The 16,019-nt window shown below is 41.8% G+C and overlaps 1 protein-coding gene and 1 long non-coding RNA gene across 3 annotated transcripts in view; one reads left to right on the top strand and one right to left on the bottom strand.

Moving 5' to 3' along the window:
- marco (macrophage receptor with collagenous structure) overlaps nucleotides 1-16,019 on the bottom strand; it is an 84,739-nt gene that overhangs the window by 32,813 nt on the left and 35,907 nt on the right. For both annotated transcript variants that reach the window (XM_051958974.1, XM_051958975.1), the window contains exons 6-8: nucleotides 15,935-16,015; nucleotides 10,244-10,312; nucleotides 9,921-9,965 (exon numbers count right to left, since the gene is read on the bottom strand). In XM_051958974.1, coding sequence (XP_051814934.1) covers nucleotides 9,921-9,965; nucleotides 10,244-10,312; nucleotides 15,935-16,015 — 195 coding nt within the window. The remainder of the gene's footprint in view (nucleotides 1-9,920; nucleotides 9,966-10,243; nucleotides 10,313-15,934; nucleotides 16,016-16,019) is intronic.
- Nucleotides 12,495-13,180, top strand: LOC127537156 (uncharacterized). Its single transcript, XR_007946653.1, has 2 exons — nucleotides 12,495-12,583; nucleotides 13,092-13,180. It is a non-coding gene; the product is annotated as an uncharacterized LOC127537156 (long non-coding RNA).

The raw sequence follows: 16,019 nt of genomic DNA on the forward strand, positions 1-16,019 counted from the left end.
ATTTGTAAATGCTCAGTACCCAGTGTGTATAAAAAAAATATGGAACTAACATATTTCTGTCTTTGCAGTTGCCGCTGCTGCTTCGTTTTTATGTTATGCAGTCACTGGTGTTTTAATTCTTTTTGGTGTGGTTTTATTGGTGCTAGGTTTTACTCAATGAGTTTAGGGGAGGTGTTCTCTTTTATCTAACTTAGTTTGCTGCATATTCCAGCTTTTGTTGTATATATATACTCTTATGCAGAGGTATTAGCCCTAATATGTGATCGGTAGCTGTGTGGTTTTTATTTCTTTGTTACCATTGGTTTTAGTGGGTTTACCTGTAGTTTTTTGCATGCTTTGTTTTTGTATGTTGCCCTTGTTTTAAATACTGGCGACACCTCTGCATATTTTATGTTTTAGATCAGTTCACCTTCCCCTTCCTCTTATTATTGTGGAATCATGGAGGCCTAGTGACCTTAAGTGTATTCCTTTTTCCTCCCGAACCACATCATTTGAATAAAATTGGCAGGAAGGATGGCCCTTCCTGCTTTATAGAATTATAAGCCACGTCTCTGTTTTCTTTGTGGAACTTACCTGTGTAGGTTTAGTTTTAGTAACTCTTTACAGTCTCTGGGCCTTTCCAAAGTGGCGTTGTCATTTACTCCTCAGCTGAGACATTATTGGGTTACACACATTTTGACCTCAGGGTCATCTTGTTCCAATGATTCTTGAGAAATGTCTGGATTTGTAGGCCAATGCTCCTCTGATAGCTGCAGAAATCGTGGGCCATTCGTCCACAATTGATCTTTGAGAAACGATTTCACTCTGAGCCCCCTGGAGGCAAGATCTGCTGGGTTGGACACAGTGTTTACATATCTCCACTGAGTTGCCTGAGATGTTTTAAGGATCTCAGAGACCCTATTGGGAACAAAAATTCTGAATCTGGAGGTCTCATTTCTTATATATTTTAATACTGAGGTGCTATCAGTCCAAAAAACAATGGCATCTGCAGCTCCTTTATCCAAAACGTCTCCATACATGCTGCAACCACTGCTGCCGTTAATTCCAATCTAGGGATGGTAACTGGTTTTAAGGGAAGCACTCTAGACTTTCCCATGACAAGGGAACTGCACTGCTTTCCACTGGTGTCACACAACAGCAGGTAGGTGGCTGTTCCGTAGCCCACCTCACTTGCGTCTGCGAAATGATGTAATTGGGCAGACGCAACAGCGTCAAAGTCTGTAGATTTAAACCCTCTGCTGACCTTAAAATCTTCCAGAAGGTGGAGCTCCTGTAACCAATTTATCCACTCCTGTGCAATGGGTGTTGGTACAGCATCATCCCACCCAAGGCCCTTCCTACACAGATCCTGCAAGATCAGTTTTGCTTTTAGCACCACTGGCACAAGCACTCCAAGGGGATCGTAAATGGAGCTCACCGCTGATAAAATGCCTCTACGGGTCAAAGGTCGATCTTGAACTGAAATCCTGAACTTAAATGCATCGGACTGAACGCACCACTTCACTCCCAGAACACTCTCAATAGGAAGTGAGTCGTGGCTCAGATCTATCTCCTTTACGTCCACTGCCCTCTCCTCTTCAGGAATAGCCTCCAATATATTACAACTTTTGTTTATCCATTTTCTCAATTGGAAGCCACCTCTGGCACAAATGGCGCGAAGGTCATAATAGAGAGCAATAGCCTCAGACTCAGAGGGCACAGAAACCAGACAGGCATCTACATAAAAACAGTGCATGATGGTGTTCACCACCTGCTGACTGAAGGAGGTGCTGTTATCCTCTGCACACTTTCGCAGGGCAAAATTTGCACAGCTCTGTGATGACGCTGCGCCAAATAGGTGCACACACATTCTGTACTCCTCCAGTGGTTGATAGAAGTCCCCACCAGGCCACTACAGGAACCTTAGCAGGTCACAGTCCTCAGCCGGCACACGCACCTGGTGATACATGGCCTCAATGTCCGCCATTAAAACAACAGGTTCTTTCCTGAATCTAGTTATGACTCCAATCAAGAAGCTCGTAAGATCAGGTCCTTGAAGCAACTGCGTGTTCAACGATGCTCCTTGGAATGACGCAGCACAATCAAAAAGGACTCTAATCTTCCCTTTTTGTGGATGATATACACCATGATGAGGAAGATACCAGGTTCTGTCTGGGTTGGATGTCAGCTCTTCAGGAGGCACCTTTTCTGCATAACCACAAGAAATTATATCATGCATAAAGGCAGTGTAATCTGCCTGAAACAAGGGATCCTTCTGGAACCTTCTTCTCAAACTCGAGGCACGCTGCTCGACTAACTTGCAGTTATCAGGCATGCACACATCTCTTTTCGTTAAAGGCAAACCAATGACATAGTGGCCATCCACCAACTTAACAGATCCTTTTGTGTTATCAATGGCTGCATTCTGGGAAGTCTAGCTGAAATTGCTGCTTCCACAGCTCGTCCAATTTCATCACAGATGTGATTAGCAGAAATACTGGTTTGTTCCAATCCTGCTCCAAACATCGGCCCATTAACAGTCCAGCCCAACATGGTCTGAACAGCATAGGGCCCTCCATCTTCACTCGGAATCACCTTTATCGGTTCTAAAGCTTTAGGTGCATTCAGGTCAATCAAAAGCTCAATATCTGAATCAATATCAGGTAGGTATACACCACGCAAATAGGGCCATCTGACCAGATCGTGCTCCGGTGGCATGGTGCTCCTACTCACAGGCATTTTCTTCTGTGTAAAAACGTCTGGGAGCTCACAGTCGAGGTCACTCTCCAGACCAGCTATCTCCAGATCAGAAACAATGCAACATCCCACAAGCTTTTCTTGGCCCATAGTGCGCAAGAGAATTTTAGTCCCTTTTCCTGACACATTCAGTTTATTCATCAGACCCGATGTGCAAAATGATCCAGTACTGCCTTGATCCAAAAAAGCGTACGTTTCCACAATTTTATCACTCCTTTTAGACTTGACCTTGACTGGCACAATGAAGAGCTTACAGTCGTGGTCACCGGCCCCAGTGAGACCACTACTTTGCACCGCTGCCACAGAGCTATCCACTCCTGTGTTTGTATCAGCTGCCACTGCTTGCTCTTTGTCTTGCACCTTGTTCTTTGGATAAATGTGAAGCATACTAGGGTGTTTAGCTCCACGTGTCTTACATGACAGTCGCTTCCTGCAGTCTTTACCAATATGCCCTATGCCCAGACAGCCGAAGCAGACTCCATGTTCTTTCAAAAATGTAATTTTGTCATTATGTGTCTTCTTTCCCAGTAGGGAGCACAACTCCAAAGCATGTCCACCTTTGCAGTATAGGCAGGCCAACTTGTCCAGTGACGCTCTGTCCATTTTTGCTTGAACATTTCCATCAACTGCTGCTACTTTTGCAAAACTTCTTTGCTTTCTTGTGTGATGCTGATCTTTGCTGCCTTTTTTGATTTGCATTATTCTTGGAGAATCCTGTATATTGCCAAATACAGGGTCTGCTGCAACTTTTACTTGGCGTTCAATAAAGTTTACAATGTCAGGGAAGGTAGCTCGTCGATGGCTGGTCTCTTGAATATTACAAGCTGCTGTCCTCCATTTGTCTCTCAGCTTATATGACAATTTCTTTACCACTGTCAGCATGTTTGCAGGCATGTTAAGCTCAGACATATACTGTATATCATCCATCGCATTGCAGCATCCTCTTAACCCGTTAAGCTTCAGTGTCCCGCCCGCGGGACACTTGAGATTTGCATAGGAATTTAAAGAATGTCCGAAAGAATGTCCGAAGCTGCAAACGCGATTATAGAAACACTATACACCAATGTAAAGCTTAGATTTTCATGAATCCGCCAGTATAAACCACTTTCAAATGTGATTACCACAGCGGGTAATATAAACACATTTCTCCAACAAACAACAAAAATTTAACCCTTTACGCTTCAGTGCGTCGTAGGTGTACCGCCGGCGGTATACCTACTAATTTGTATAGGAATTTCAAGAATGTCCGACGGCTGCAAACACGATTATACAAACACTATACGCCGATGGAAAGCTTAGATTCTCATGAATCCGCCGGTATAAACCACTTTCAGATGCAACTACTACAGCGGGTGAGAAAAACACATTTGTCCGACAAAAACGAATATTCATCCATCCGTTCTCTATACACGGCTTCAACGCACACAGCGCGACTCACATTTCCGGGTTCATTACTACACACAAAAAAAAGATTCCACAAAAAACGGCCATAATCCAACCTTTTACATCCAGACGACACAAGCCAGTAAACTGTTTTGCCCAAAACATGTCCTGAAGTCGTATAAAATCCCCGAATCGGTCATTTTCAAGGAAATGCACCTCGTGATGCCCGTCCAATATTCCCCGTATTTTTCGTAATTTTTTTTATTTAAAAATAGAATATTAGCGATTTTTTTGTACTGAAAACGGCTGGAATTGACTGAAGCTTAAAGGGTTAAAGGGACGCTTCTCATCTTTGGACGCTCTTTTACTGGTCAAAGATGAAAATAATCCACAAAAACCGGCCAGAATCCAAGCTTCGGCATCCAGACAATACTAGCAAGTATAATATTTTGTCCAAAACATGTCTTGAAATAAGTAAATAATCCACAAATAGCTCGGCTCCGTGTGCGCACACATGGTGCTGCGCATTTCATATTCACTGTATTTATGCCCATATTTTTATTCAGCGTGCAGAGATCCATGTGGTCTTGGACTCAAAATGGCGACTGAAGTCTTTCCTTTATGTTTACACTGCATTTCAACCAATCAAGTGACTCTGGCCTGCCTACGAGCCCTAAACGGCCAACCGTAGCCGAGACTGACTGATCTGGATCTACCTAATTTCGTCAGTAAATTCTGAGCAAATCACGTCGGAGGAAACGTTTGACTGACAGGGCTGATAGCCAATGAGCCTGCTGAATAGCAGGATATAAATAGAGCCTCTGCCAACGGGGTTGTGTGACGTTTCACACGCTCGGCTGCAGGCAGAATCTGCAGCCTGTCTCTCCCCCTGTGAGTCTATTGTGTCTGATCCCACACTGAAGCTTATCTGAAGTGATTTTTTGAGTTCTTTATGAGTTTTTGGAGTGAAAATGGGCTATAAAACAAACATACCATTTTTGCCCAGGGTGTACAGAGGGTTTCCAAAATTGACAGCGCCGGGCCATAGCATGTTGCCTTTTTGTGTTTTCAAGCTGTCCCAGTGCTGCCACACTTATTTTCAGGTGTTTTATTAGGGAAAAAATTTAGGCGAGAATAAAAATCATCCTAATTCAGTGTGTTCCAACATAAAATACTCTGTGCCAGTAGCACCTAGAGTAATTCTGACTGCACTGAGTGACAATTCAGGTTGTCAGCTTTCAAAGGAGACCTTAACCATGCCTGTACTACAAACAGTTCAAGAACAGCATTCAATTTACTTTCTGTACATCTTCAGTAGAAATTTCAGGCGAAGATTGACTGCAGTGTAAGGGGGACCATACGCTTGGAGAGACTTAACATCTTCTGCTTTAACCATAGGCCATGAAAGTGCCTTGTCCAAATACGTTGAAGCAATCCTTTGCTCATTTCCAAAGTTTTCTTCCAACAAAGCCTTGGCTCTTTGATATGCTCTGTCAGGATGCATTTGTTGACAGCTTTGAACCAGCTCATGTGGTTGTCCTCTTGTGTATTGTGCCAGAAAATGTAAACAATCTCCTGCATCACCTGTCCTCTCTTCCACATTACGCTCAAAGGCTCTCATAAAGGAATGACAGTGAAGAGGATCTCCATCAAACACTTGGATCTCTTTCCTTGGCAAATGACAGATGTTCTGTTGTTTTGCCAGCAGAGCAAATATTTCATTTTGTCTTGCCATTATGGACAGCAAATTGTTACTGTCCTCAGTAACTGGCATCTGAACATGTGGAGTAGCTGCCGAATGAGACAAAACAGCAACATTGTTCACATTGGGGTCCACTGATATTCCTGGAGGCCTCTGCTGTACCATATGAGAGCTAACATCAACAGTAGTCATCCTTTTACTTGGCTTCATTACATGAGATGTACAGTGCCTTGTGAAAGTATTCGGCCCCCTTGAACTTTTCAACCTTTCGCCATATTTCAGGCTTCAAACATAAAGATATAAAATTTTAATTTTTTGTCAAGAATCAACAACAACTGGGACACAATTGTGAAGTGGAATGAAATTTATTGGATATTTTAAACTTTTTTTAACAAATAAAAACCTGAAAAGTGGGGTGTGCAATATTATTCGGCCCCCTTGCATTAATACTTTGTAGCGTCACCTTTTGCTGCAATTACAGCTGCAAGTCGTTTGGGGTATGTCTCGATCAGTTTTGCACATCGAGAGACTGAAATTCTTGCCCATTCTTCATTGCAAAACAGCTCGAGCTCAGTGAGGTTGGATGGAGAGCGTTTGTGAACAGCAGTCTTCAGCTCTGCCCACAGATTCTCCATTGGATTCAGGTCTGGACTTTGACTTGGCCATTCTAACACCTGGATACGTTTATTTGTGAACCATTCCATTGTAGATTTGGCTTTATGTTTTGGATCATTGTCCTGTTGGAAGATAAATCTCCGTCCCAGTCTCAGGTCTTTTGCAGACTCCAACAGGTTTTCTTCCAGAATGGTCCTGTATTTGGCTCCATTCATCTTCCCATCAATTTTAACCATCTTGCCTGTCCCTGCTGAAGAAAAGCAGGCCCAAACCATGAGGCTGCCACCACCATGTTTGACAGTGGGGATGGTGTGTTCAGGGTGATGAGCTGTGTTGCTTTTACGCCAAACATATCGTTTTGCATTGTGGCCAAAAAGTTCCATTTTGGTTTCATCTGACCAGAGCACCTTCTTCCACATGTTTGGTGTGTCTCCCAGGTGGCTTGTGGCAAACTTCAAACGAGACTTTTTATGGATATCTTTGAGAAATGGCTTTCTTCTTGCCACTCTTCCATAAAGGCCAGATTTGTGCAGTGTACGACTGATTGTTGTCCTATGGACAGACTCTCACACCTCAGCTGTAGATCTCTCCAGTTCATCCAGAGTGATCATGGGCCTCTTTGGCTGCATCTCTGATCAGTTTTCTCCTTGTTCGAGGTGAAAGTTTAGAGGGACGGCCGGGTCTTGGTAGATTTGCAGTGGTCTGATACTCCTTCCATTTCAATATGATTGCTTGCACAGTGCTCCTTGAGATGTTTAAAGCTTGGGAAATCTTTTTGTATCCAAATCCGGCTTTAAACTTCTCCACAACAGTATCTCGGACCTGCCTGGTGTGTTCCTTGGTCTTCATGATGCTCTCTGCACTTTGAACAGAACCCTGAGACTATCACAGAGCAGGTGCATTTATACGGAGACTTGATTACACACAGGTGGATTCTATTTATCATCATCAGTCATTTAGGACAACATTGGATCATTCAGAGATCCTCACTGAACTTCTGGAGTGAGTTTGCTGCACTGAAAGTAAAGGGGCCGAATAATATTGCACACCCCACTTTTCAGTTTATTTGTTAAAAAAGTATAAAATATCCAATAAATTTCGTTCCACTTCACAATTGTGTCCCAGTTGTTGTTGATTCTTGACAAAAAATTAAAATTTTATATCTTTATGTTTGAAGCCTGAAATGTGGCGAAAGGTTGTAAAGTTCAAGGGGGCTGAATACTTTCACAAGGCACTGAAGATGTGACCTGATCGTAATACACCTCATGGCCACCAGGCACAAATGAATCGGCCTCAGCATTAAGAGCTGCATAATCTCCTCTCACTATCTCATTTCCATCTAATTTGTCAGATCTGATGCCTTTAACACTGCTTCCTGAGACCTTTAAAACATCCATCTTAGCCTGGACAGCTGCAATCGCCATTTCAAGCTGAAATCTTTCTTTTCTTTTCCTCATTTCTTCCTCTTGCTGGTCCAGCTTATGTTTTTGTTGAAGAAATCTTTGACGAGTGAGGAGAGCAGCCATTTCAGCTTCTGCTTTGACACGAGAAGAGGAAGCAGCGGAGCTTGACGTCCTTGAAGACCCAGTTTTTGATCCATGTTTTCTGCTCCCAACATTTGAGATTCTGTCATTTGGCTGAATGTCGTCATGCAATACTCCAATTGTGTCATCGTCCTTCATATTGTATGTGTTCTGAGGGTCTCCACATTGTGATTGTTTTTCCACATTTTCATCAGTTGCATATCCTGAGACTGGTCTCTTTGTCTCAGAGAGCCACTGTTCCACATCCTCAATAAAACCTTTATTGTATTTATTGATGCTTGTGAACCACACCTTTTGTTTTTCTTTTTCCATCTCAGGTAATATTTCCATCACTGACTCATGCAGGGAAACTGTCTCCTTATGTAGAGGTATCAAAATGTCCAGCTGAAATTGTACCTGTGTGACATTATCATCATTCTTCATAACCTCCTTTAAAGCAGAGATGACACCTTTCATTTTGTTCACCTTTGTTTGGCGTTCTTTTTGAAGTGTCGCCATTTTATTCCTCAAGGCCTTTTCAGTAAGAACTGATTTTCTTTTGACGATTTCATTATCAGTTTCATCAACATTTCAACCGACCTTTAAACCACCTGTGAACCAGCTTTTGATCCATTCATATTGACATCCAGATTTTATGCACCACAAAGATTCAAAGAACATATGCTACAGTCCACATTTACATCATTTTTCCATCCAATAGTTGCTTTATTTTTTACTTTTCATAAATCATCCAACATTGCTTCCACATCCACACTTTTATGCAAACTTGAGCAACAGGTGTATTATATGCAGCAACATCCACATTGATCTTCTTTCTTTACTGTGCACACAGCAAAAGTTCCACCTTCTCCTCAAGTTCAATCATGAGCAATATGGAAAGAATGGTAATCAATAGCCACAGCATCCATGTGCATCCAATATGCATCAGTAAACGGCTTCAGCTGTGTCCAGGGAAGTATAGACTTCACAGCATGAATAAACTGAGTTTCACATACCATGGGTAGGCTGCTCTCTTTTCAGGTTCAGTTTTACTCACGGTCACCATCCAAAGTGGCTGAGAGGTCCAGTGCACATCTCCAGTAAAGCATCAAACAAAATGTCGGATTTGTCTCCACTTCTGTTGACTTAATGTAGTGACTATCAAAACTAGAAGAGTCACAGAGGTAAAAAAAAAAAAAAAGGGCTCTGTCTGACACGCTTCCTCGGAAAAAAGAAAACATGAAGCCGTACTAAAAAAAATACTGTTTATTCTAGGCTTCCATAAAAACATACACTTAATTGCGGTCAACAGAAATGTGGCACCCTGCCTTTCCCTCTCTGCAGCAAACAGACACACTCAGGTAAGTGCAGGTGATCCATATACAGCAATCACTCAGCCACAGTCACACACCCACACACAAGCAGCTCCACACACATACACCCACACTCATGCAGATCCACTACTCCCAGTGATAAGTGTGAATATCCCTGCCTCTACACTATGGATTACAACAGTAATCAAATAGGGCTATCCACTTTGTACTAATCCTCCTTTTGCACAACACAATTGATGGACTCAAACACATTAAGAAGGAAGTAATTCCACAAATTGACTGTTGACAAGGCACACCTGTTAATTCAAAACCATTCCAGGAGACAACCTTATGAAGCTGATTGAGAAAATGCCAAAAATGTGCAAAGCTGTCATCAAAGCAAAAGGGGGCTACTTTGAAGAATCTAAAGTATAAACATATTCTGGTTTGCTTAACACTTTTATGTTTACAACATAATTCCATATGTGTTCTTTCATAATTTTGCTGTCTTCAGTAATAATCTGCATTGTACAAAGTTCGAATAAAAAACATTCAGTGAAAAGGGTGTATCCAAACTTTTGACTGGTACTATTTAAACAGAAACATAAATGCATGTATATACATTCATCAGTATATATTTTTCTGTACCTTTCTGGCCATAGAGTCCAGGGTCACCTTTTTCTCCATGAAGGCCTGCAATCAGTACACAGGAGTCAACAGTCAGAAGTAAAACATTTTGACCTGTGGGCTTTTTTCACAACCAATTAGAATTTACTTCAATATAGGGTTGAACGCTCTTTTAAAGGCAAATGGACAAGAAACACCCCCTCTGCCCTCTCTACCCCCACCGCCCCAAACCATGCAAGGATGGATAGATGTTTTCATGTTCTTGTCAGGTTGGAACTTCCACAGCAATGAGGTCACACACACACACACACACACAAAAAAACAACAAAAAAAACAAGAACTACCTGCAGTCCCTGGTTCTCCTTTCTCTCCCTTTTGACCTGGTCCTTGATCCCCTGGTGGGCCCTTGGGACCTACACACACAAAATGATTATGATAAACATAAATCAATTTTTTTCACATTTGCAGTGTCATTACAGTTTTTCTCAATTAGACACTAAATTCCATTCACTGTACACAGTCACCAACTGACTGCACATATTCCTCAAAAACAGGACTCTGCTGTCAAAACCTTGAACACAATTCATGATTTGCACACAGTTTCCAAAACTCTTGCAATCTTTTTGCAAAAGCCTGAACACATTTTTTGCTCATTTGAACACACTTTTCACTTACAGTACACTGTTTTTTTAAAAAAGGAAGCAGAATTTGGACACTGTTCCAACACTGCTGTCACAATTAAGACACAACAGGTCAAAACTGAAAACACTTTTACCAATGAACTGCACACTATAAAACCTGCTGGGAAATAGCATTAGCTGTTCAGAATGGATGTCAGAGGAGCAAGAGGCCATGTTGGAAGAAGAGGATATGGACGACACAGACCACGGACTGAACCAGAACCAGAACCTGGACATGCCCATGCACCTGGTCCTGGACCACTTTCCATGGTATGTAAATGTTGTTTGTCACTTCAGTGACATGTCTGTACTGTAAGAGTACAAGCAGTAAGAAATTTTCTGAGAATACTGTAAAAAATTACGGAAAATGTACAATTGGCTTTTTCCCTGATTTGTGTGCGCTTGTTCCAGAGAGTTTTTCAATTGGATTCTGATGATAGGCCACATGAATACATCTGGGACCACGTTAGATTTCATAGAGGACTATTGATTCAGATATGAACCCTCAAGTTAGTGTGGTTTTTCTGCCTCCATATTCTTCCTTTCTGAATCCTATAGAAGAATTCTTCTCTACATGGAGGTGGAAGGTAATGAGCGGAGCCATACATTTGTAAAAATCTCTTGCAATCAATGGTCTTGGTATGTGGTAATGTTTCTGTTGATGCATGTCAGGGCTGGATCAGACACACTAGGGCTTTCTTCCATGTTGCCTGGCCAGAGAAAACAAAGCTTGTGATGTTGATGAGGTCCTGTGGCCTGACCAGGCTGAAAGAATTGTTGCAGACATGGTGTAAATATTTTCATACTGTACTGTATACAATACAGGGCTGTATTGTTTGTCTATAATTATTTTTGTTTTGTAATGTACCGGGCTTTGCAAAAGTTCTGCTACACGGTTTCATGATCTTTAGAGACGTTTACATGTCGGAGTGAAAAATTCCATTAAATAAACTAAAAGTTCTACCTTACAGGCAGGTGTCCTTAATACAATTTTTTTCTTCGGTGAAGTTGTATCAAGATAGAAGTCAAAAGAGTTGAGATATCTGCTCTCCTTCATGCTGGCCACAACAAGTCTGACAGAGCCAAGCAGCTGAACATCAGCCGGATGACCGTCCACAGAGTCGCGGAGAGGCTCAAGAATGGTGAAGATCTTTCAGTGATCTTTCAAGAATGATGAAGACCTGAAAGATCTTCACCATTCTTTAGCCTCTCTGCAACTCTGTGGACGGTCATCCGGCTGATGTTCAGCACAAAGGAGAGCAGATATCTCAACTCTTTTGACTTCCATCTTGATACAACTTCACCGGAGAAAAAAATTTGTATTAAGGACACCTGCCTATAAGGTAGAACTTTCAGTTCCGAGTGTAACAGAACTTTTGCAAAGCCCGGTACAGTCAGGCACTGCAATAGGCCCCTTTGATTCCTTTATAAGATGTATTTGTGTTTAAGTTGTCTTTTTTGAGGACTGTATCTTTTTTTTACACTTCATGTGAAAACACAGTGAGAGAAGTGTTTTGTATTTAGCAGTGCAGTGTCCTACTTTTGCTTCATGCGTCTTAATTTTGAAAACAAAGTTAAAATTTTGACAATGAAGTGCGCTTTTGACACAAGTGTGCAGTGCTTTGCAAATTGTGTCCTAATAAAGAAAATAGGGTGCAGTGTTTGGGGAAATGTGTGCTATTTTTCAGGAACAGTGTCTTATCAATAGAGAAAAACTGTAATGAAAGTGGAGCAGAATGAGTTCTGCTTAAGGACATTTTGTGTCCTTTCAGGTAGTGCTGGGCTGTGGGCCAATCGGAACACGCCCACCCACTATAAAAGCTGAGAGGGGCCCCTGTACCAGAGCCCTAGAGATAGTAAGAGTTGCGACACTCCCATAGGGTCCCGTTGTACGCTTTCTTCCAGTCTACTTCCGGATTGTGGAGGCTTGTTTAGTTCCAAGCACCGCTTCGACACTGACAGCCACCGTTCATTTGCACTGCAGGTCGTTGAGTATATGTGGAGGTAAGTTGATGAAATGCCTACCTCTTTTGAATTGTCAACTGCCTATATTTTATCAGAGGCTCTTTATGATGCATATGCTGAGCTTTATTTGTATTTGCGCAGCGTAATTATATATATTTTTTATCTTGGTAGACGACCGAATTTCTGCTACTTTTTTTTTTAGCTCGACTCTGCTGTTAGTTGTGAAGTTATCTCCAGGGATATATTGACGGATTATTTGCTGATGAGTCGCTACCTCTTTTTAATTTTAACGTCTTTATATTATATCAGAAGCCCTTTGTGGTGCATACATTTATCTGTATTTGTGAATATTAGCAGATGACCGACTTTCAGGCATTGCCATGTGCTTGTTAGCTGTTCTTGGAAAGCTACCTAGCTACATCGCTACCTCTTTTTAATTGTCAAGACTACGTCCTTTATATGAGACCCTTTATAATGCATAAACTTATACTTGTAAGTATTTAACAAATATATTTATTAATATCTATCGTATCTATCTATCCTCCAGTATCCCGAGAGCCCTCACTGAAGACACGAAGACCCTCATTGTTTCTCCCATTGTCAATAAAACATACTATTTCATTCATCAAAGCATAATGAGTTGTTATTCTTGAATATATATTTTGTGTATGTCTTAAAATGGTTATAGTGAGTCAACTCCTGCCTGGACACTATCTGCTGAATGGACTGTTGTTACTCTGCTTTTCAATAACTCCCAGACTACGGGTAAGTGAATCAGAGAAATATAGACATTGTCTGGAAATACAATAATCCAGCTGGGCAAAAATTGACATCTTCAATCATCTTACATTTCTGTGTAAAAGTCGATTTTTCCATGCTAACACGAATGTGAAACATTCCCTCCAAAACCCCAAAAGTGTCTTTAATATGTCACCTTACGGCTCAAAATGTAAAACTGACATTTACATACACACTCCAATGAATTAATAATCAAACAAGTACTTGAAGGTGTGATTTTATTCCTTTTTTACCGTGAAATCGCCGCTCTCACTCCCATAGAAGGAAATGACAGCGCTGCCTGTTTGGAACTATTCAGGCTTACATGAACCACGTGACCGCCCCACTGCGAGAGCATGAGTGTCGCAACTCTTACTATCTCTAGGGCTCTGCCCTGTACTCTTTCTCTCTTTCTCTTCTGCTGAGGCTGAAGACACGCCCCTTCCGGCTGCTCGCCCTGCTGCTCTCACCGGCGTTCAAAACATTCGGCGCGTTACTCTGCTCTGTGTTGTGTAGCCACATTTGGGTTGCTAAAGGTAGGGTCTTTATCTCTTGTCTGGTTTATTACGGTCAGGAGCCTGCCTGTATGGTAAATGTTTTTACCATTGTAGGAAGCCATAGCGGCTGGACCGGCTTCTGACGTGCTCTCCTTGTCCTGTGTGTGTGTGTGTGTGTGTGTGTGTGTGTGTGTGTGTGTGTGTGTGTGTGTGTGTGTGTGTGTGTGTGTGTGTGGTGTGTGTGTGTGTGTGTGTGTGTGTGTGCGCGCGCGGGTCACGCTGCTGTAACAGAGGTAGGTGCAGTTTCTTTTGTGTTGAGCAGAACTAATTGTCCTGTTTGTAACACCGCCCTTCTGTTTCCCATGCTGTTTAGTGGCAGCACCAAGGACCCGCTGCTGCTTTGCTTGGCTGCTGCTTTGCTCGCTGCTTTGTGTACTGCATGTGTACCGCTGTGCTTCGCTTCGCCCGGCCGTGTATCTGTGGCCTGCTACACGGCTAACCGGGGCTAGCTGCTGTTATCTCTCTGCCTCACTCGCTTGGCCTACCTCTATCCGGTGTCAGCCGGGTTTGGACCAAGCAAGTTATGAACTAGGTTATTTTTAACTGTGTTTAGCTCTGTGATTTTAATTGTTGTCTTGTCTGTTTTTTATCTGCGCCCACAGTGGGGACACAGTGTTATTCGTTGGACATTAGTTGGGTTTTGTTGTTTTTCTGTTTTGCCTTATGCCCCTTATTGGTTTAATGTCCAGCTAGTATTGATTTGTTTTTTCTGTTCTTATTCTGAGCCTTATTTGTTTTTTGGATATTTGTTTTCTCGGTTAAAATATTCATTCTGATTTGGTTATTAGTTTAGTTTTTTTTTTTTTTTTTCTGTGTTCTCCACTGATTCCCTTCTATGTTTCAGAGGCTGTGTACCTGTGGTCGGGACGTGGTGTCGTCGGTGGTGGTGGTCCCCCTCCCCGTGTGAAGTGTGAACCCTGGTTTTTTTTGGTTTAGTTTTGCACGTGTGTGTGATCTATTTATTTTTTTCTTTATTCACTTGGTGACCTCTCCCTGGGCCCTGTTCCTCCCCTCCGTCGACACACCGCCACATGGTAAGCAGACCTCTGACCCTTTGTACCCCTTTTATCCTTATTTTATCATGTGTTAATTGATTTTAATTAGTTGTGTAAATAAAATTGGATTATTGTACGGGAACAACACGTCTCTCGCTTCATGATATATGGACCTGTGTGCCTCAACGTGCTTTTAAGAGGCAAAGACTTTCCTTGGGGGCTCTCTCCCCAAGGTGGCGTTGTCAAGCTCCACTTAGAAGTTAGCCCTCCTAGCTGCTACGGCGCTCGCCACAAAAGCTATGCAAATGCATCATTCTTCACATTAAGTAGCATGTCAGCAATATTATTGATGACCGTAAGTTGCAGAAGGAAGAGAAACTCAACTATTTCGTAACCACAATCTGCTGATAAATTTGTCCAGCCAGAAGCTAAATCAGTTCATGTTCCAGCCTCACTGAATCTGCATTATGATGTGAGATGAGGGAAGTTCATGGTTTTGTTTCCTTAAATATAATTCAGTTTGTGAATCATGCAGTTAATTACACATGTAGAATGATGAATATATTTTCAGTATGTTCTTGCCCTAACACATATACTCCACTTCAGCGCTGTCCTGGATCTCATATGACTTTTCAAAACAGTCTTGTAATGTATATTTCAAATATGTGCTACTTAAATAAAAGTCAATGGGTCTGTATGTGTATGGATGCACATGGATGTTTAGTTAACCATTTAGAGCTGAGGCTGTTGGGAATGCCATTAGTCCTGGAGGTACTTGATGATAAATTGATGTATTTGTTAACAGAAACATTGATCTGTTAATGGAAAGGTTTATGATGAATCTTGGGATTGACTGATTAATTAATTGATTGATTTGTAGAGTCATGTAAAAAATGCAATTTGAAAATGAGTAATTATTCATCACAATTACAGATCTCAGTAATATTAAACATGTTGTCTATCATCCTTTTTCTAAAGCAAACAAAAATTTTAAAGGTTCTTAGAACAGCTTGTGTAGATGTCACAATTAGTTTTGGTCCACACTGATTATCAAAACCCACCTATATCACCAGCAGCTCCTGGGTCTCCTTTGAGTCCCATTTCACCTTTTGGTCCTGGAAGGCCAGCATCTCCTTTGGCACCTGC

This window comes from Acanthochromis polyacanthus, chromosome 14 (assembly GCF_021347895.1).
Source record: "Acanthochromis polyacanthus isolate Apoly-LR-REF ecotype Palm Island chromosome 14, KAUST_Apoly_ChrSc, whole genome shotgun sequence".
Taxonomy (NCBI): Eukaryota; Metazoa; Chordata; class Actinopteri; family Pomacentridae; genus Acanthochromis; species Acanthochromis polyacanthus.